Below are 20,643 nucleotides of genomic sequence, written 5' to 3'. Positions count from 1 at the left end.
ATTGCAACTGCCATGTGGGAACTTCAGTGGGAGAGGATGTGACCCCACCAGGGGTTCTGTGTGAGCAGGGTCTTATCCGAATACTGCCCATCCCCAGTGCCCTGCACAGTGCTGAGCAGACCGCCATCAAGTGCATGCCATGTGGTCCAAGGATAAAGGCCTGTTTATGTCCCTCTATCCTCCATTAGGCCATGAACTCCTTATGGACAGCATCTGTGTCCATTTTTCCTTCATACTCTGGTACCAAGGGTAGGCCTGACAATCAGCAAACACTCACTGAAGGTTTATTACATGAATAATGCAAATAAATAAGCTTCTAAAATAAATGAACAAAACAGAGTCAGCCAGGATGAGACTGAGCCATCCTTAACTAGAGAAAGGCTGTCTATCCAAAATCAAAGCAAGTACACTTGATAGGGAGGCACCAGAGGTATCACTCCATGTGTGGGAAACAAGATACAAGTACTCTAGCCATCACCATTTTTCAATATTATATTGAAGGCCTTAGCCAAGCTATGAGACAAGGAAAAAAAATAAGAGCTATAAATATTAGAAAGGAAAAAAACAAATTTATCATTATTTTCAGTGGTAAAATATCGGCATAGAAAATCCAAGGGAAGCAACGACCAACAGATCTAAGAGAAACCAAGAAGTGGCCAGTTATAGGATAAACCACATACATTAACAGCTTTCCAGTACACCAGCAAGAACCAGTTAGGCCATCTCCCTGTATAATAAACAACAACAAACACTGTATAGCTGTATAGTAGATAAGCAGCAAAGCTGACTTTTCATTAGGGGCATGGGTCTGGGATAGCCAGGGGAGGAAATGAGGCATGCGCAACTGAAAACCACCTTCCCCTTGGCTGTGAGTTTTCCCCTCTTACCCCGCCCCCCATAACCCACAAAACTTTCTCCAGGGCCCTGAGCCAGGGGCACAGGTGAAATCCCGATGGCCTTCCCCAAGCTGGGCCCTCTGCACTAGAGGCTGGACACAAGCTGGCCATTCCAGAGGGCAGGTCAGTTGTGTCCATTCCCTGAGACACAGCAAGGCCAGCAGCTAAAGCCCTGGACAGAGTTCTTAGTTGTTAGGTGTGAGGGCATGGCCATGTAGCGATGGGGCTTAGAGCCTCGTGGGGAAAAGGCAGCCCCCAAGCCCCCTTCCCGAGACCAGGTGGAAGGGAAGAGCTCTGTGAAGGAGCAGAGAACTCAGTCTGGGGCCATTTTATGAAACAGCAGCACCCAACAAACCTGAGGGTTCTCTACACTTTGTCCAGCCCTCACCCTTCACCTGCCAAACACAGGCACAGACCTGGCACATAGTTGAGGGGTGCTCAGGGGTGTGGAGGAATAAACACAATGCAGAATGACAAACTCTGAGGGGCCAATCTTGCCTCGAGCGCAGTGCTCCAGGCCTTCTCTGTCAGCTGCAGTCTCCTCCGCCCTCAGAGGACACAGCAGGACTTTGCTGCCGCTTCAGAGAAGGGGCAGGACTGGGGGCAGGTGGTGGCACCCGGTAGTGCTGTCTCCTGTCTTAGCTCCAGGCCCACCCCAGTGACTGACAAAGTCTGAAAGGCTGAGCTGGCCTGGATGTGGCTCCCACCGTCTCTAACTCAAGGACCCTCCACTGTCAGCCTTGGCCTCTAAAGATCAATTTTATGTTTAGTAGGTGGGTGAGCAGTGGGTGGAAGGGGAAGAGATGTTCAGGGGAGGCCAGAGACAGGAAAAGTTCCACGGTGTCAGAAAAGATGGAGTAAGCATTTAAGTCGAATATGGAAGCTGGATTTCATTTGACTAATAGAGAGGGAGAGAGAGAGGAAGATTGAGAGCAAGAGCAAGAGACAGCATTCCAAGCATCTAGGATGGCCCAACCAAAGACGGCATGTGGGAAATCCCTGGGAATGGTCCATAAAGCTTGGGAAGACCCTGTGGTAGGTCCTCAGGTGAGTTTGCTGGGAGAATCACCAATCTTATCTCGCAGAGTTTAATGCAGTGTGGTCATCAGGGGGGTGTCAAGCCCCAAATGCCAGATCAAAGAGGTCAGGAATGTGGGCAAGGCACCCAGGTCAGGCTCACTCCCCTCTCAGATCTCCCCTAACTTGCTGTGTGAGCCTGGCTGAGATGGGGGGCCTCTCCGGGCTTCAGCTTTTTTCCCCATGAAATGGGAGCACAGTACTCAAGTTCCCAGGGGCTCCCATGACTCAGAGACAGTGGTTGGGCCTCAGATGGGGTGATACCCCCCTAACACACACAAAGTCCTGACCTGGCTCCCGAAGCATAGAGCTTCTCCAACCATGGGAGCCCTGCACAGACACCTGTGATCATGGACATGGACCCAAGTGCTTAAGTCCCACACCTGTGCACATGCCTGTATACAGGGGCACCTGCGTAGGGGTGTGCAAGTCTCTATCAGGTGCGTGTGTGATGTGGCCTGGTTTCCCCAGAGCCTAGGGCCTCCTGTGGCTCCCCATTGCTGACTAGAGCAAACCTAAGGACACAGCCACTCACTGGGGGTCTGTCAGGAGAAGTCCCTGTCCAAGTCCACAAGTTCCTCAGTGACAGGACCTCCTGCCTGAACCACCCCAACGCTGGCTTGATTCACAGCTGGTGCTCAGTGCTTGTGGGTGAACAATGGGCCTGACAATGGGAGGAGAGACAGGACAGATAAGGACCTCAGCCACCCCTTCCCCAAGCTTGGGAAGTAGCCTCAGCCCTCAGTAACTTCACAGAGGATGTTGGCAGGAAAAGAAGACTTGTCCCAGATGCTGCATCCTCACATGACCCTGAATTCCACCCCACCCAAGTGGCCCCAAGAGGAGGCTGAGGTACTGAGCTCTTGGCTGTGACTCAGCGGAAGGAAGGCAGGAAGGCGGGGGGGGGGGGGCGGTGCTGGGCCCTAGGGTTTTGCTTCTCATTTCTTTCTTTCCAAAGCAAGTTCTCAGAAATGAAGGTACCCAGAACTACAGAAACCCCAGGCTTTCAGGGGCACTGGGTTCTCCAGTCCTCCCACCGGTGCAGGCACCACCATACACCCTGCGGGGAAGCCCCTAGTCCCTGTTCCTTGCTTGGTGCCTTCTTCCCTACCCCAGAACCAGGGATTGAATCGGTCCACATTGGAGCCGAGAGGGGATTGTGGACTCCTGAGACTTTTCAGGAGCATGTGGCCCAGATTCACCTGCTGAGACAGACACTAAATGAAAGGAGGCACTGGGAATCTCCAGGTTGTGGGGGTAAAGCAGCCCAGGGCGGGCTTCCCAGGAGAGGCAGAGGCAGAGGCTGCCGACACCAAGAACCCAAAGGAGCCACACATGAGTTTCCTCCCCCTTCCCTTCCCTTTCCTCATTCCCTTCTCTTCCCTTCCTCCTTTCCTTTCCTTCCTCTCGCTTTCCCTCTCTGTTCTTTTCATATTTTTAGCTATTGTAAGGAGCCCAATTTTAAAAACCACGCACAGACTCAAATGGGCACACCATCAAATTATGACACATTAGATTCCTCCCTATGTGTCCAGAGAACCGGATTTGTACTGAGCTTGAAATAAAGCTTCTCTTGCTGTCCCTGTGAATGAAAGAGACTGCAAGGTGGCCTTCAGAAACACTGCCACCACTTGTAACCACCTCTTTGTGGGAGTCAGGGGTCACTTGGTCCTGTGCCACTGAAATCAAACCCTGAAAGAAGCCAGACACCAAAGCTGACCTGAGACTGCAACTCCTATCCCAACCCCAGTTCAAATGTGTGTTCACTGCTGTCCTCCTGATGGACTTAACGCTGAGAAAATGTTGAGAATTTGAACTTTAAAAATACATTCATGTTTAAGGTATTGCTTTTATCTTTGTAAAACTACATGGTGGAGTTGCACCTGAAGCTTGCTTTGAAAGAACAAAATCCACGGCTCTAAAGGGCTGGGCAGAGTGAGGAAGAGATGGCGCACTTCTGTGCAGGCAGAGAGAGGGAGATGTAGTTAGTTCTTGAGCTGTGGAATGCCTTCAAGGAGGGCTTTAGGCACATCCACCCAGCGCCTCTTCCCAGGATCTCCCGGGCCTAGGGACCTAAAACGCCTCCGCCACCAGGCAGGCTTCATACCCCTTATGCTGAGATAGGACTCACCTTCCCACCCACTTGTCAGCTGAGAAGCAGAGTCTGATGTCTGTCAGTCCCACCCCACGTCCAGGGTACATCAGTCTCCTTTCGGTAGCAGCCACTCTCACTGCCCTCCCCTCCCCCGCACGCAGGGGCTCTGCATCTGGTTCCTCTGCTGCGGAGTGTGAAAGCTGGGCACCTGGGAAGGAAGGAAGCTTGCTCCACGTCTGGTGCTTCTGTTTGATTTGCCACTTTCCCCTTTGTCTGGAAACTCAGGTCAGCCCTGCCGCTCCCCCCACCCCCAGGCATCTGAGCCTCTCTGGGAACTGAGGCCCTGGGATGCAGTCAGCCTCCAGAGGGGGCCTGCTCAAAGTCCCTGCCCACTAGCTGGGACATCAGAGGACTGGTTCAAACCCCAGCATGGCCACTTCCTGGTTGTGTGATGTTGGGCAACTTAAGTCTTAGTCTCTTCACCTGTCTAGTGGCCAAGAAAGCCATTCCTGATGTGCAGACAGGATTTATGCCAGCATGTGCAGCACCTGGCACCTGGCATGTGGAGATGCCTGGTTACTGGGCCTGGGAGGGTGGTCTTCCCAATTTTACCTCAAGGGCTGTCTCTGACCTATGCCACCACTGGTCGCATCTGGATCTCCTGACGCCCTTGTCCATTGTCCAACACTGCTTCTGGCATGTCTGATGGCATCCCACACTCTCGAGCTGACTATCCTTAACATCCCACTCTCCAATTTAGGGTGGCCCCAGGCTCTAGTCAGAGTCATGGGCCCCATTGTTGTCCCGGATATGTCCTCCACCCAACCCCTCAGCAATGGTTGAAGTCAGTTCTGTTTAGGAGCTACCTGAAGAGCCATATGAAAGAGCCACACCATCCAAGTAAATGACCACAGGCCCTTGGCAGCAATGGAGGTGGAGAGCACTGCACAACAAGTCAGGAGGTAAGTGCTATGCGACCCCTAGTGAGCCCCTTCCTTGGAACTGTTTGGAAAGAGGGAGATCAAGGAGTAGACGTTAGTCTTGCTAAAATCCACCCCTCCCAATATGATCAGGCCCTCTTGGCTTCATCGAAAGCATATTAGGAGAATCCAGATTCCCAGACCTGCCGTGAGGCACATCAGCCCATGCCTGGACTCCCAGTAGCTCTTCTTGTGGCTCCTCAGGTGGGACCATGGCTTCAAGAGCCCCAGGACTTGGCCAGCCTGAACAGGGACAGGATCAAGGACTCTAGCTGGCCATTTCAGGTTTGGTTATCATAGGCTGAGAATCCCAGGAATGACTCAATTTTATCTGAGCCACAAAGCCCAGTCCAGACCTGAAGCAGGAGCTGGGCACTGGCTGATGACTGGAAGGAGACGAACCCTTCACAACTCACACAGAGGGTTCAGATCCATCAGCTTGAAGTCAGGCACTCTTGTGCCCATTTCACAGATGTGGTACTGGCAACCCAGAGTGCAAGGCCCCTGCTCATCTTCATATACTCAAGAGGTGCTGGATCCAGTCCCTGACATCCTCTCTGAAGGCCTGGGTGGCCCCCATGCCACAGAGATGGGCCATGGAAGCCAGCCTTGCCTCCTTTCCCCTGATCGCAGTCCTATTCCATAGCTGCCCCTGGTGCCAGGCCAGCCTCTCCAGGGCCCACCCCGAGCAGTCTTCCAGTCTTCTCTACCACGTTAGACCTGTTAGATAGGGAGCCTGGGCAGCTCAGGTCTCCAGATGGAGGGGTGTTCCCCATCCCCACCTCAGCCACCCCCCTTCTCAGAGCAGAGGTATTCAAGGCAATCTATCATGCACCTCAAATTTCCTCCAGCTCCTGTCCATTTCCAAAGCCACTTCCATTTTTAGGTATTTGTGACAGCAACACTTCAAGTACCAAAATCTGTACTAGTTTCCTACTGCTGCTGTAACATATTACTACAAATCTGGTGGCTTAAAACCACACAAGTTTATCATTTTATAGCTCTGGAGGTCAGAAGTCCAAAATTAGTTTCACCAGGCGAAAATCAAGGCGCTGGCAGGATTCTATTCTTTCTTGAGGCTCTAGGGGAGAATCTATTTCCTCGCCCTTGCCAGTGTCTAGAGGCTGTCTGCATTCCTTGGCTCATGGCCCTTTTCTCCAGCACACTGCCTCCCTGTGACCTCTGCTTCCCTCGAATCTCCTTCCCCACCCCCATCTTATAAGGACGCTTGTTGATTACACTGAACTCATCTGAATAATCCAGGATAATCCTTCCATTTCAAGATCCTTAACTTAATCACACCTGCAGTTCCTTTTGCCATGTGAGGTAACACATTCACAGGTTTGGGGGATTAGGACACAGACATCTTAGGGGCCATTTTTCTGTCTGCCACAGGAGGGGTAGGGTTGCTTTGCCAATCCCAAGCCCCATCCAGAAGCCTCGTCCAGGACTGAGGAGTCCTGACAGGGGATCAGGCCGCTGTTCTGGCCAAGACTCTGGGTGGGGGCTGGCCAGGGCCCAGAGCTCCAGGAAACCTGGCACCTGCCCCCGTTGCCGCCAAGAACAGCCTGTACTCCTGGCGCAGCCACTGTGCACAGATCAGGTGCACTTGAGCCCATTAGTAGCCATGGCTTAACTCGGACAGCTGCCTAGCTTGGGTGGGAGGCTGGGCCCTCATAGTTCTTCTCTCCCTATTGACCAGAATATGCAAAAGCTGCTGTCAGATCAGACAAGAGCCACACAGGAAGTTCAAGCTCCATTCTAGAAAATACACACGTCGTTGGTTTATGAGTGGACATTACTGACCTTAGGGTATGCCAGACCCACATGGGGCCCTAGAGAGATGAGGGAGACAGGAAGGTTTCCAAATGCATGGGGCAGAATGTCATCGGTGCTGGCAGAAGTTTGGGCTAGGAGCATGGTATGTAGGAGGGAGGGAGGACAGAGGGATCAGGGCAGGTGTTCTGGAGGAGGCAGCATCTATGTTGGAGCTTGAAGGGAGGGGAGGGATCATTTGGATGGCAGTGGTGGGCAAGGCATTCCTGATGGGAGACACTGCCTGGGCAAAGGGAAGGAGGTATGTTTAGGGAATAGAGAGTTCTGCGAGGAAGCTGCAGTCCAGGGCGGTGGACAAAAGAATCCGAAGGTGGACAGGGAAGGACATGCTGGCCTGAAAAGGTTAAAGCAGTTCTCAAAGCCTGTCAGCAGTGGAACACTTTGTTCTGATGGAAGCTTACTCAGAGCACTGATGGGGCTTTGAAAGGGGTCCACACAGGGCCTTTCCCACAGACATCACCAACCCCCTCCCACCTCTTCAGACCTGGACTCTGCAGGACACAGTGACCATACTTAAGTCATGAGGAGACAGCCAAGGGTTTAGGGCAGGGATTGGCAGCAGTCAATGGCCCAGGGTCCAGGTACAGTGTGGTGGCAGAAAAGGGTTTAGGGGCGAGGTACCTGGGTGTCTCAGTCAGTTGTGTCTGACTTCGACTCAGGTCACGATCTCACAGTCTGTGAGTTGAAGCCCCGTGTTGGGCTCTGTGCTGACAGCTCAGATCCTGGAGCCTGCTTCAGATTCTGTCTCCCTCTCTCTCTGCCCCTCCCCCTCTTGTGCTCGTGCGCTCTCTCTCTCAAAAATAAACAAACATTGGGACACCTGGGCGGTTCAGTCAGTTAAGCATCCGACTTTGGCTCAGGTCATGATCTCACAGTTCATGGGTTTGAGCCCCATGTCAGGGGGCTGTCATGTCAGCTGTGCTGACAGCTCAGAGCCTGAAGCCTGCTTCGGATTCTGTGTCTCCCTCTCCCTCTGCCCCTCCCTGATCATTCTGTCTCTCTCTGTCTCTCAAAAATAAATAAACATTAAGAAAAACATTTTTAAATAAACATTAAAAAAACTTTAAAAATTAAAAAGGCTTTACGAGTTTAGGGGTACATTTCAATAGGGCAGCTAGATGGGCCCCCATGGAGAAACCTAAGGGCAGTTAGGACAAGCACCCAACTGTGAGACAAAGCCTGTTTCCTCAACTGTCAGCAAACAGGATGGAATTGCTTTCCGAGTATATCAGTCAAGGACTCCTACACCCCCTGTCCATGCTTACGGTTGGCTGAAGGAGGCTGGAAGGGCAGTAGGCACATCCCTCAAGATCTCAGGGGTCTGAAGAGCCTGGACTCTACCATCAGCTCCATAACACATGCTGGGGCGGGGGTGGGGGGTACTCATCTCTTGCTTTGGCCCCAGGAAGGAGGGAGGAGATAGGGCAGGTGAGCCTGGCTTTCCGGGGCAGAGCCACTGATTGTTGTGGCCTGGACCTCAGGGCATTCAAGTCCTAGTGCAGAGAGGAGGTGCTGAGGGAAATCTAGGCGGCCAGACTACCAGCCTCTTGGGGGCTCCATCTCCAGAGAGCAGGTAGACGTCAAGAGCCCAAGAGTGAAATCCCTGCCTTCCCTCCTTTCCAAACTGCCGTGTCTCTGCCTGCTTTGTCTTGGTGTCAAGCACCAGACAGACGCATAAGGGTACAGGCCCTCCCTGTGTCTCCCCACATGTCTGCTCTCTGGAGCAAGCGGTGAAAACACAATGCCCCGTCAAAGGTGCATCCCGCGGACTCCTCAGAACCATCCTATGAGATAAAGCACAGGGTCCCATTTATCAGGTATGAAAGCCAAGGCTGAGGGAGGTGAAGTCATCTGGCCAAGGTCACATCCTGATGAGGGGCAGATGCCAAGATGTGAACTCAGGGTGGTGCGGCTCCAACATCAGAGCTCAATGTCCAAGGCCCAATCAAGCCAGTGCTGTATGTGGTCCCCACAGGGGCCTCTGGCCACCCCTCTAGCTGCAGGCTTGAGGCCCGGCCCGCCAGTCCACTTGGCCTGCATCTCTTTATCAGAGGAGTCAAGCCTCATGGTTTTCTAGGAAGGTTGTCTCCAAAGGTTGCTCCTGCTTCTGTGACCCCAGCTGCCGACACTGTAATTCCCATCATTATGGTCTCTTGGGGTGACATATCCACATGCTTGCCAAGACCTTTCCTCGGTGATAGGTCCAAGGCCAGGAGAGTGAAACCATCAGGGAAGCCAGTACTGGCTGAGGTGTGGCCCAGGCTGTGGAACAATGGGGCAGGTTGCCTTGAGATGCTGCTGAAGACAGCAGGAGCTGAAGGGCACAGGCAGAAGAGATGGGCGATACTGGTAAGGACCTATGTGGGCAAAGGTTGGAGAGCACAAGGGGGCTCAGAAAGCCAGGAACCTCTCTCTGGCTGTGCCCTACAGCACCCTCCCAGGTTCCTTCCAGGCAGCCATGATGGGGAGTCCCTGATCCTCCTCAAACGAAGTCAGGAGGAGCTTGGAGTCCATGTGGCTGGCATTGGGCAAGGAGCAGGTCACAGGAGCCTTAGGAGCTGCAGTGTGGCCCCTGCTAAGGCAGATGTGACCCTCAGCACAGTAGGGGAAGGAGTGGGTCACTCAAGCCAGGTATGAGCCCAGCAATACAGACTCCCCAAAGGCAGGGACCTAACTTCCCATCTCCACTTGGCTACTTCCCACCACGGGATGTCAGGCAGGCCACATCTTCTCTTGGGGAGTCCCTGCTGAAGGAGTGAGGATTCAGATGCCAGCTCACACCCCACCTGGCTGACTGAGGCTAAAATGAGGCTGCCACCTTACACTGGCCTTGGAGCCAGAAGAGCCAGCTTCTTGCAGGGAAAGGAGGTGCCCGAGGTCCCAGTGCAAGACACAGCCCTGGAGCCCAGCATCCTGGCTTTAGCAGAGAATACTGACCACCAGACCATACTGCCTCTGGCCACCATACCACCAGGTCAGGCCCTTGAAAGTGCCAGTGGGATGAGCCAGTCTGGTCTGGCATGTTCCTCAGGACCCACTCTGATGCAGATTCACACCAGCACCTGCCAACTGGGAGGCTTCCTGTCGATGTGGACAGAAGGGCTGGGCTTTCGGGCCTCCTGGTGGCCACAAGTCTGCACAGACCAGAGCTCGGGTGGAGGTCACAACCAGCTACCTGCGCTGTCTGGGTTTCTCACTCTCCCCAGCTCCAACCAGGGACAGATGGGTTACCTGAAACTGCAAGGTCAACTTGGAAGGAATGTTTTAGCCAAAAGCTATGAGAATAAAAAGTAAACATAAACGCTACTTACTCCTTACTGGCTCAAGCCTTCAGTGAAATAAATGAGGATAGGTGACCCCAGAACTGTGCACCAAAGACCCTCAGCCCAATCCCCTCCAGGAAGCAGGCAGTCAGCTCTGAGCTGAAGTTCAGATGATACTCCTGTGCTCAGAGCCTAGACCCAGTCAGGGTGTGTGGGAGTGTACCTAGGGCAGTTGAGGGCTAGGTCGAACCCTAGGAGTGAGTTGATTAGTCCCAAGCCCCTGGCATCCAAGGCCAAAAGGAGCACCCATGTGCCTTTCTCCACACTACACTCTCACACTCCCACCAGATGGGAGACTGATGGCTAGTCCTGCTGGAGCAGGAGGAAGCTCTTACTCCCAGCACTGCCTGGGGACAAGGGGACAGGACACCCACAAATCACAGTAACAAAACATTAGACGACTATTTGTTGGTCTCTTGACACTTTATTGGCCATATCTCCCAACATCCCCAAGGCAATTCCACTCACAGAGACACTGAGCAACCTACCCTTGGCCACACTGGTGTGATGGGAAGCCAGAATGGGAACCTAGGTCTGCTCAGCTCTGAGCCAAACTATGGATGTCCTTGTTCTTTGCCACCCCAAGAAGGACATCCCCACCCTTGCTTCTATCCCCAAGTCTCCCAGAAATGTGGAGCTTGGGGAATCACAGAGCCATGGGAAATGTCATAAGCATCTGGGTTCTAGAAAGTGCCATCACCTCCCTCCAAGTAGCATTCCAGGAAGAAGGATCAGCCAGGCACTCTGGTAGGCTGGGGCCCTGGTCAGGCTTCCATAAGGCAGCCACACTGTGGCCCAGACCTCCGGATATGCAGGAACCTGGGCCTAAGGAGACAGGGACAAGAGGCCAATTATTGCCTGAATCCCAGGGGATGAGCAGAGTGTGGGAACAGCATACTCTCCCCACAGCCAGAGCTGTGGATGGCCTGAGTGGAAGAACCAGTGTGGCTATGACTATGAAGGTAGGGGTGGGGTAGGTAGAGCTCACCTCCCACAGAAATCCTTGCGCACAGCCACGAGATCAAGGGACAGGTCAGGCCGGCTCTGAAGCCAGCTGCCAACAAGCTCTGGATGTCTTGGATCCACTTCTAAGAAGATGCTCCTACATGGAGGAGAAATGGGTCAGCTCAACCAGGCAGGACTAGGACCTGCACTTCTGGGTTACCTGGACCGGGAGGCGTGGGGGCAGAATGACTGTCAGGGCAGGCCTAGTACACACTGGGACAGATCCAGGAGACCTGCCCTATCCATACCCAGAGTCCTTCAGAAGCCAAGGTGCCAGGGCCAAGATGTGGGTAATGATGTCCATGCCCTCCTCCCCACCATCCAGGGCTACTGGGTCTTCATAGCTGAAGGGAAAACAGTGGAAGGTGAGAGTCTGGGACAGGGGGTATCTTAAACTGAGCAGGGCCCTCCACAAAGGGGCCCCATGGAACTTACACTCTGGGCTGACAGGAAAATCTGAGGACACAGAGGGAGGAGACCCCAACAGCAGCTCTGATGCCCCTACCTCCTATAGGCAGCAGCCCACCAGGCAGTGCTGGGAGTGCTTAGTGAATCCCACTGACTGATAGCGAGGCAAGGCTGTTCCTATGCTTAGTCTGCGGGGGGGGGGGGGGGCTTGGAACTAGCTACACCATTCCTGAGAGCCTGGAAAGGGGGAGCCAGCACCTTGACCCACATTACCGCTGCCTCGTCCAAGGGATCCTGGGCTACCCCTAGTTCTCAGCCCTTGTTTGAGAACAGGATGACTCACAGTAAAGCCTGGAGTAGGGTCTTAGTCCCAGCCTTCTTGCTAAGCCCCTACATGACCTTGGACCAGGCACCTTCCCTCTCCGGGCCTCATTCTTCTGTAAAATGATGTACCCATTTGAGCACCTTCTATGTATTCTATACAATGTCTAATGTCATTCATTGTTAAGTCCTCCTCATGGCCCTACAAAGATCTATCACTCCCCTTTCAAAGGCAGGAAATGAGGCTCAGAGAAGTTCAGTGGTCTTAAGTGGGAAGGCAGAAGCTAAACCGAGTAGGTCTGTGGGCTCTTAAGTGAACCTCTCTTTCAACATCACTGTCCCTTTCAGTCCCCTCTCCCTCCCTGGCCCTCCCAATGGTGTAGTTCCCCCAGGGCAGACACATCCCCCAAGGCCTTCTCAGGCCTGGCTCTCTCCTATCATACCCTGTACCTGCGGATCTCAGGGGCCAGCTGCTCCATGTCTTGGTGGAAGATGTAGGGAGGGTTGCTGACGACCAGGTCCATGGGGCCCCAGGGCAGGAGGTGTGACCAGCTCCCCTCTATGGTCAAAGGGAACACACAGCAGAGACTAGGTGGCAGCTCTACCTGCCACCATGTCCCTTGGGTAGTCTCCCTCCCCAAGCCACACCATGGGCCTATCTCTGGATCTGATAACCCAGACCTGCAAATTAGTGCCCAGGGTCCCCGGCCAGCAGCCTGGCCAGGAGCATGTATACTCTGAGATGGCAACTTTTCACATGGAATATCCTTGCCCTCTCTCCCTCCTCTCAAATCTCAGCTCAAGTGCCACCTTTAGGAAGACCTCTCTGCTTGGTCAATGCAAGAGCCTCTGTTCTCTGTAACCCTACTGGCCCTGCCATATGCTGCCCCATAGCCAACATGGACTCAGTGTGTGGAGGGCATGCCTGGCTTTAGTCAGTCAATTCCTGGCAACTCTGCTTGTCCGTTCCATCCAGGTGCCAGGTGCCACACCAGGTGTATCACTCTATGGAGGGTGCATATGAGGCTCAAAGATCTTATGGATATGTAATGAAGCCAGAACTGCAGCCAGAACCCAAGAACACTCTGCAAAGGTGTGGCTGAGCTGTGCTGTGCCTGGGCCAGGCAGGAGCAGCGTGGGTAGGCACTAAAGTATTAAAGTATTCTGGTCCTAAAGCTTTTCTCCTGAGCTTCTGCTCATCTCTTGACAACAAGCAAGCAAGCCCTAGTTAATCTCACTAGTTACAGGGGTTCAGAAAATAACAAAGACCCTGTGGCTGGTCCCTGCATGGGTCAAATCAGCCCAGGAGGCAGCAGGGATTTGCAGGATTGGTCTAAGATACTGTGTGTGTGTGTGTGTGTGTGTGTGTGTGTGTGTGTATGTGTGTGTGTGTGTGTGTGTGTGTATGTGTGTGTGTGTGTGTGTGTGTATGTTGGGGAAGCCCTCCATCCATCTCTCCACCATTCAGCACCTGTGCTGAGGATCCCCACCCCAAGGAAGATGGGTAGGGAAGATACCTAAAGTCACATCCAGGGGAACGATCTGAATTCTGTCCAGCAACCGAAGCCTGAAGAGATGGGAAGTGAGGGTGAGCACAGGGGAGGCTCCTACTTGTGGCTACCAGGACTGTGAGAATAAACTCTTCTTGGACTGGCAGTTATCTGGTGCCCACTGTCCTTCATAACCCTGTGGGATCCATGCCAGGCAACACCCCCCCCCCACCTCCCCTTTCTTAGGAGTAGAAAACAGACATCAGTGAGTTTAATACCTGAACAGGGATTGAGACCAGGTCCCAAAGTCAGACTTCCCCAACCCTGACCTTCTGTCTCCCCAGCCCGCCTACCTCTGAGCATTCTCCTGGGTCAGGCAGATGGCAGCTTCTCCTTTATCCACAGCAATGACTCGGCTCTGCCCCAAGAATAAATGATGGGTATGTAGGGGGCAGGGTGCCTGGAGAGGCCAGGGCTGGGGACCAGAGCTCTCCTCCAACCCCTACCAGAGAGGAGGGAAATACCCAACAGCCATTCCCCTCTCTGTAGCCAGGGTCTGGCCAGAGAAAAGGGGAAAAGAGTTAGAGGTTATGACCATGATAGGCTGAGGGCAGCCCTGTCTTCCCATATCTGGCCACCTCCTCTCAAGTGCTTCTAGCAGAAATGGGTGGGGAAAGGATCTGTGGGACAGTGAGTGGTAATCCCAGTCTACTCAGGGTGGGGCACAGGGACGCAGAGGGGGCTCACCTGGGGAAGCTGAGTCAGCAGGCTGAGGGAGATGGCTCCCGATCCACAGCCCACTTCCAGGATGAGGGGGCCACCTTGGGCTCCCATTGGACAGGAACTCTGGGTCACTTCTTTCAGCACCCATTCAACCAGCTCCTGTGAGGCAAAGGGGTCTGGATCAGAGTTAGTGACAACCCAGCCCTCCAGGGGGTACTGGCACAGAGGCCCAAGCATGGTTAGAGGGGTCAATGTAGGGGGGTGTCTAAAGCTAGACTGAACTTTATGTCAGGCCATGGGCAGGTCACTCTGCCTCTCTAGGCCTCAGATTCCCCACCTGTGAAACTGAGTGGATGATAACCCACCTCATCAGGATGCTGGGGACATTAAACAGAAACACATTCGTGAGACATGGGTCCCATTCCTGGTACATGTTAAGTGTTCAATAAACCTCAGCTAGGCCTTTTATAGACAGCCTCTGTTTTGTGCACATGGCAATGCTAGAACCATGCCTGATGTTCCTCGACCACTTCCTCTTTGACTGGCCCTGATTCCAGAACTTTCCCTCCATTAATCTGTTGGATCCTCACAAATGGTCCATGAGGAAGCTAAGGCCCAGGGGTCAAGGCCCCTCCTGGAGCCTAGTTCACAGCTCATGATGGCCAATTATCAGGGGCCAGAGTGGCCCCAGCTTCTTCATAGAGCTGAACTTAGAAGTCTCCCAGGGAGGGACAGGGAATTGCCTCCATGGAGGTGGGGCATAGTAGGGAGAACACAGTCCCACCTAAGCCCCATATCTGAAGAGGGCTGTGGCATGCATACACAAGGCATGGGAATAAGTGGGCATAGTGTGGTGGGAGGTGCCTGATTGCACCTGCCTTGGGGGCCTGGGGACACTTATAGACACTGTCACTTTGGAAACAACAGGCTTTCAAGTCTTGTCCACCCATCTGCTACCTGCAGGGACTGTGCATGAAAACCAATACAGGGTGGAGGTGAGAGTGGAGGGCTGCTGCTGCCCAGTAGCCAACTGTTTCTAATGAGCAGTGGAGTGAGGGCCCAAGCAGCCAGGCATGGAACTGGGAAAGGGCAGTGTGCTTCCTTCTCAAAGACAACCCTTAGGAGAATTTCCCTACTTGGGACTCCTGGAATCCTAGGCAGGGCTGGCTCAGGAATGGGCAAAGGGGTCTGCAAGTGGGTGCTCCCTTCATCTACAAACACGTCCACCTCTCTAGAAAGGCTTCCTCACCCCCACCGCCCCACCAGGCTCTCTCTACCATGGCTCCTCACCATGAGTCTAAAGTCCAGGATGCAGTTTGCCTTTCCTACCAGACTGAAGGCTCCATGATGGGAAGACCAGGAATCTAACCCATCACAGTGTGTCCCACAGGCAAAGCCTGACCCTCAGAGGGGCCTCCTGGCCACTTTCCAAGTGCTGGGCAAGCTCTCAGTGGTCGTGGGAAGCTACCCTCTAAGTCTCAGACTTCCCTAGGTCCTCCCAAACTCCCAATATCAACAGTCAAGCTCAACAGCTCCAGATCACTCAGACCCATTTGCCATATAAGCTCCTCAGTCCTGAGTCCCAAAAGGCATTTTATCCTTCCAGGCCCCCCAATCCCAGGAGCAAAGCTCACCTGTGCCCAGGGTAGCAAGTTCAAGGCAGGTAGGACTTGGCCTATGGGTTCAACCCTTCCTGTTTCCCTCACTTGCTCCCACTAGTCCTGTACCAGGCACTACTGGAGATTGCAGGGGTGCTTGCAGCAACCTGGGCCCATAGCACTGGGACTACCATAGCACGAGAAGTCTAGAGCTGTGGTGGAGAGATTGCGGGCTCAGCACTGAAGCCACATACTGAGCATCTGGTAGGACAGCTGAGGCTTGTCAGGGGTGTGAACTTCTCTTGGTTTCTCGGCCACAGACAGACCTACTCTGGTTGGAGAATGACCCCTTGGACAGCCACACTGGCCAGCCACCTCAGAGAGACACCCCTGACCTCAGAGAGACATACAACATATATGAACGGCCATCCCAGGGAGCGCATGAAGCTGAGTGTCCCCTGGACCCTCTATTACACTCCAGACCACTTGAGGATCAACTTGGCTATGGGACAATTATAGGGGTAGAGACCACCTGAAAGAAGTCCACAAACTTTCCTCCTCACCAAGTGAAGAGCCTCCAGCCTCCATCAGCCTGAAATTGGTGGCTCGTTAGAGGAGGCTGAAAGCTGAGCTGGCCTCAGACTCAGGACACCTCTTCTAGGTGAGTAAGGGAAGAATCCAAAACCATGATGGGGTGGGGATAGAAGGGAATGTGGGGAACAGACAGCTTCCGTCAAGAAGTCAGCCCAAGGCCTCAGCAGGACCTGACTGCTGTGAGTACCCTCCATTCGGATGTTCTGAGACAGCAGCCCCATGAAGGTGGCACTGCCTCTTTCAAGCTAATCACAGATAAGGCACTGAGCCTCCCATACCCCGCAGAGCCTCATCTTGCCCAATTGGATACAAATGGCTCACACTCTCAGCCTTGGGTTTCCCACTGTACACACCGCCAGCCTGGGGACTGAGCCACCTTCCCACCCACAGGGAAAGCCCAACTCATCGAGCCACATGCCACCTACAGCTTCACATTTCTGACTTCTGCCCCCATCATCAGAAACTGTCCTCCAGTGATAGAAAGATCACAGGCACCATGAACTGTTCCCTGCACCCATTCTCCCTACTCCCTGCCACAGGCCACGTCCTCTCAAGTTCTTGGTAAAGCACCCCCAATGTGGCTTCACATTGGGGCAAACCTGGCAAGTTCTCAGAAATGTCTGCACAGTGAGGTGAGGACCTGACCTCCCAACCACAGCCTCCCCCTCCGTTCTCCCCTCCCCCTGCTCCTTGCAACAGAGCTGCTCTCTGGCCCAGACCCACACAGGAATGGGGGGCCCGCATGTGAGCCAGAAGTCCACATTCCACATTCAGAACCCTGGAGCACATGGCTGGTGTCAGATCAGCTCTGAGGGGACTGAAAGGTCATCATGGTAGCTTCCCTCCCATGTCCTGACCCTTGGCAGCTTCAGGAGACAGTAAGTGAGCTCCCAGCCAGAGGTCACATGCTTGGGAAAGACACAGGGTAGCCTCCCAAAAACCTACAGGTGGCAGACCACCACTTCCTGCTCTGGATCTCCGCATTCCATCCCAGCTCATCCAATCCCAGATGGGACAGCCCTATGGGAGATGTGGGGCCCTGACCCAGAGTCAGAAAGTCCGAGTGCTGCCCCCACGCTCCTTCCCCTGGCAGCCCTGTGACTTTAGGTGGTTCTCAGATCCCCTACTGTCCCTCCCAGTGCTGGGCTGTAAAGTGAGGACCTGGCCTCTGAACCACATGATGTGGAAGTGAATGGGGTCAGAAGGTTTCTTGGCCAGGGGAGAGAGTCTAGGAAAATGAGGTGGGACTCTGGGTACCTGTCTGGGCAGGTGAATGAGGTATGATCTTTCCTAGGAATGTTTGTATGCCTGGGTACCTTTTGAGAAACACTCCTTCTCAGAGCCTGGTGCCCTCTAGCTTGCCCATCAGCCCCCACACAGCCCCATCCACCTGCTCTGTTCTCTCTGGCTCCCTATAAGGTCAAGGGGAAGCCCAAGAAGGGCTACAGAAAGCATCTCTCCCACAGTAAGGGTGCCTTACCAACAGACAGTATCTAGGGCCACCCAATCCCTAGTCCTAGTAATATGAGGGACACGGGTGATTACCTGACCAGACAGTGGATCTAAGAGAACCACCAAGTCACAGATTCCCTGGCCCAATCCTTTCATCATCTGGGCCCAGAGGGGTCAATGACTTTCCTGAGGTCACATAGCTGTACCAAGCCTCCAGGTGTCCAGCTGGAGCCCTATCCACTCCACCCACACCTCCTGAGATAGGAGGAAGGCACTTTCCCCCCATGGATTGGATAGGCCATGTCTGGGAGCTAGGACATTGGTCTGGGATGTGAGGACACTCAAGGAGGCCAGAAGGAGACCTCTACACTCTTGGCCCCACCTACCAAGCTTTCCAGGAGACACCAGTATGGAAAAGGAAGGCTTCTGAGGACAATAATCACAGGGCCCCAGCGCCCCCTGGAGGAAATCTGGAGCAAGACAGGTACCCTAAACCCCACCCTCATCCCCATCCTGCCCTGTCCTGGTGCCACACCTACCTCAGTTTCCGGGCGAGGGATGAACACTGGGGGGGCCATCTTCAGACTGAGCCCTTGAAAGTCCCACTCCCCGAGGATGTACTGCAAAGGCATCCTGCAGAGGAGGCAGCTGGGTGACATCAGTGCTAGAGCCTGGACCAATAGGACCATGACTGATTTGAGAGAACTTGTGGGATACCAAAAGCGTCAGGGTCGTCCTCCTTGCCCCAGGACTCTGAGCCAAGGCCTTCCCTCCCTCCCTTCTCCCTTTCTACTTGCCTGACTCCCCTCTCATCAATCCTTCAGACCAACACCTTCCTAGTCCTTGGATACTTTCCTCCTCCCTGACCACAAACTAGTTGGGCTGGAGGAAATCAGACATCTGTTCCCCACACAGAGCCCTCAGGTCTGGCGCATGGATGCTCACCTTTGCAATCGGCAGCTACTCAGCTTCTGCACGTGCTGTAGCTGCCAAGGACTCAGGGGCTGGGTCCGAAGTACTGGTCTCAGGCTCTGAAACTGCCCCACAGAGAATGTGAGTGGCTGCCTCCCCTGATCCAAGGGCCTGACCCAGGTTTAGATGGACAATGTTTGTGGGCCCAACACTGACCACCTTGGTCATCCCTGGATCCCTACTGCCTGGCACACACTGTAAACGTTAGCTGGATGAATGAATAAGTATCCATCTAAGACATGCCTTCAGAAAAACCCCATCACTCTTAGCTTAGCATTCTCAGTGGGGCAGAAAAGCCTGGATGTTCTTCCCTAAGGTTCTCCCTCCCCCATTTTCTGCCCTCTTAACAACACTGCACTTAACTGTTTTGGCTCCAAGGACATGAGCCACGATGTACTCACTGGATGCCTGGGCCTCAGGGATGCCCCTCTTCTCAAAGACTGCAGTCCAGTGGCTGACCACCTCTGTGGCACTCAACAACCCAGCCAGGGGCAGATAGGGTTGCCATGAGCTGAAGGCCCAGTCCCTGGTGCCTCCCTTCCTTCCCAGGCCAGACAGGAGGGCCCGGAGCATTCGGTCCCCAAGCTCCATGTCTCAGGGAAAGGCTCTCCTGAGTGCTCCCAGGTCCCTAAGTCTTCCAAGTGATGTCAGCTGCTGAAGATGGGTCACTGGGTCCAACCAGGTAGAGATGGTCACAGGCTCTGGCTCCTCAAGGTGGCTCTGCTCCAGATGTGACTGCCAACCTGCAAGAGAGAAGAACCAGGAGAGCAGCTGAGTCTTGTGTGACCCACTCTTCCCTGACCTGCTGCCTGAGAGAGGGCACGCTCTTGCTCTGCTACCTCCTTAACTCCATTTTAGACCCTCACCCACTTATTTGATTCTTCTTGTCTTGGCCAATTATGTTTTCATCATGTTTTTAGCTGAAGTGGGCTGAACCCAGAGCTCAGTCCCTGGTGATGGGTCGGGGCTCAGGCTTGAGGGCTGAACAGATCTGTATCATCTAGTGTGTGCGACTTGGGAAAGTCATTATTTCTGAGTTCCAGTGTCCTCCATAAAACGAGGAGAATAATATCAACTCCACGTGAGCAGTGCAGCAGACAATGAAAGTTGGCCTGAGAGTCAGCTCAACACATGGGAGGGACTCAATGTTACATGCTCTTAACTAATATTGCAAGAAGAGAGGAGATTGCCTTTGCTTGGGAGCTTTGCTTTTGACATTTTGCATGTACTGACTGATTTGTATGCTAAAATTCTCCCCCTGCCCCGTTTAACCCATAATCCTAAACATCAGCAAAAATCCCCAGCCAAAAAGAAATTGACGATTATTTGTTAACTTTATAAGTAAGTTATCACAAACAAGATTTAACAGAAGATTTAAAATTAGTGGTCCCCTTTCCCGTCGCACGGACTAAGGTCCAAACTCGCATACTGAGCACCTGCTAAGTGTCACACCTTCAGAGACCAGCTGGGAGGGAAAGCGACTTGCCTAAAATCACCTCGCTAGCACTGTCCCAGGCAGGACACAAACCCACGTCCTCCGGTCTCCAGAGCAGCTCGGTCCACCTGAGCGTTGCCCCAGGAGGAGCCAAGGCCTGAAGTCCGGGACGCAGCTTCCCTCTCAGCTCTGCAAAGCATCGTTAATGACCCAGGCAAGGTCGCCTCTCCCCAAGCCTGTTTCCTCATCTATATAACGCGGAGTGGGGGTCTCGAGAGTGCTGCAGTCCAGGGGCACCCGTCCCGGTTCCCATTTCTAGCACATACCGGCCTGAAGAATTACCGCGCCCGCCCGCCCGGATGCAGAAACTGCCGGGGCATGGCCCCCGGATATGCAAGACCCAACGTGAGCACCCTCGGACGCCCTGCTTCCGGGGTC

At 53.7% G+C, this 20,643-nt stretch overlaps 1 protein-coding gene across 3 annotated transcripts; it reads right to left on the bottom strand.

Annotated features, from left to right (window-relative positions):
• Positions 1-10,282: 10,282 nt before the first annotated feature.
• HEMK1 (HemK methyltransferase family member 1) lies at positions 10,283-20,610 on the bottom strand. 3 transcript variants are annotated; one of them, XM_049640548.1, is made up of 11 exons: positions 20,532-20,610; positions 19,134-19,513; positions 18,744-18,835; positions 18,338-18,431; positions 14,179-14,313; positions 13,785-13,849; positions 13,459-13,508; positions 12,392-12,500; positions 11,461-11,556; positions 11,196-11,309; positions 10,283-11,032 (listed from the first exon to the last, which is right to left on the bottom strand). In XM_049640548.1, the coding sequence occupies exons 2-11, from the start codon at positions 19,359-19,361 to the stop codon at positions 10,972-10,974; spliced, it is 1,044 nt and encodes a 347-aa protein (XP_049496505.1). In that variant the 5' UTR covers positions 19,362-19,513; positions 20,532-20,610; the 3' UTR covers positions 10,283-10,971. The 3 variants fall into 3 exon arrangements, with proteins under 3 accessions (XP_049496505.1, XP_049496506.1, XP_049496507.1); XM_049640549.1 differs by lacking the exon at positions 11,461-11,556; XM_049640550.1 differs by lacking the exon at positions 20,532-20,610 and having other exon boundaries at positions 10,286-11,032; positions 18,338-18,469; positions 19,172-19,260.
• Between the last annotated feature and the right edge of the window lie 33 nt (positions 20,611-20,643).

Source organism: Panthera uncia, chromosome A2 (genome assembly GCF_023721935.1).
Source record: "Panthera uncia isolate 11264 chromosome A2, Puncia_PCG_1.0, whole genome shotgun sequence".
NCBI classification, from domain to species: Eukaryota; Metazoa; Chordata; class Mammalia; order Carnivora; family Felidae; genus Panthera; species Panthera uncia.
This window is presented reverse-complemented; position numbering and strand designations above follow the sequence as displayed.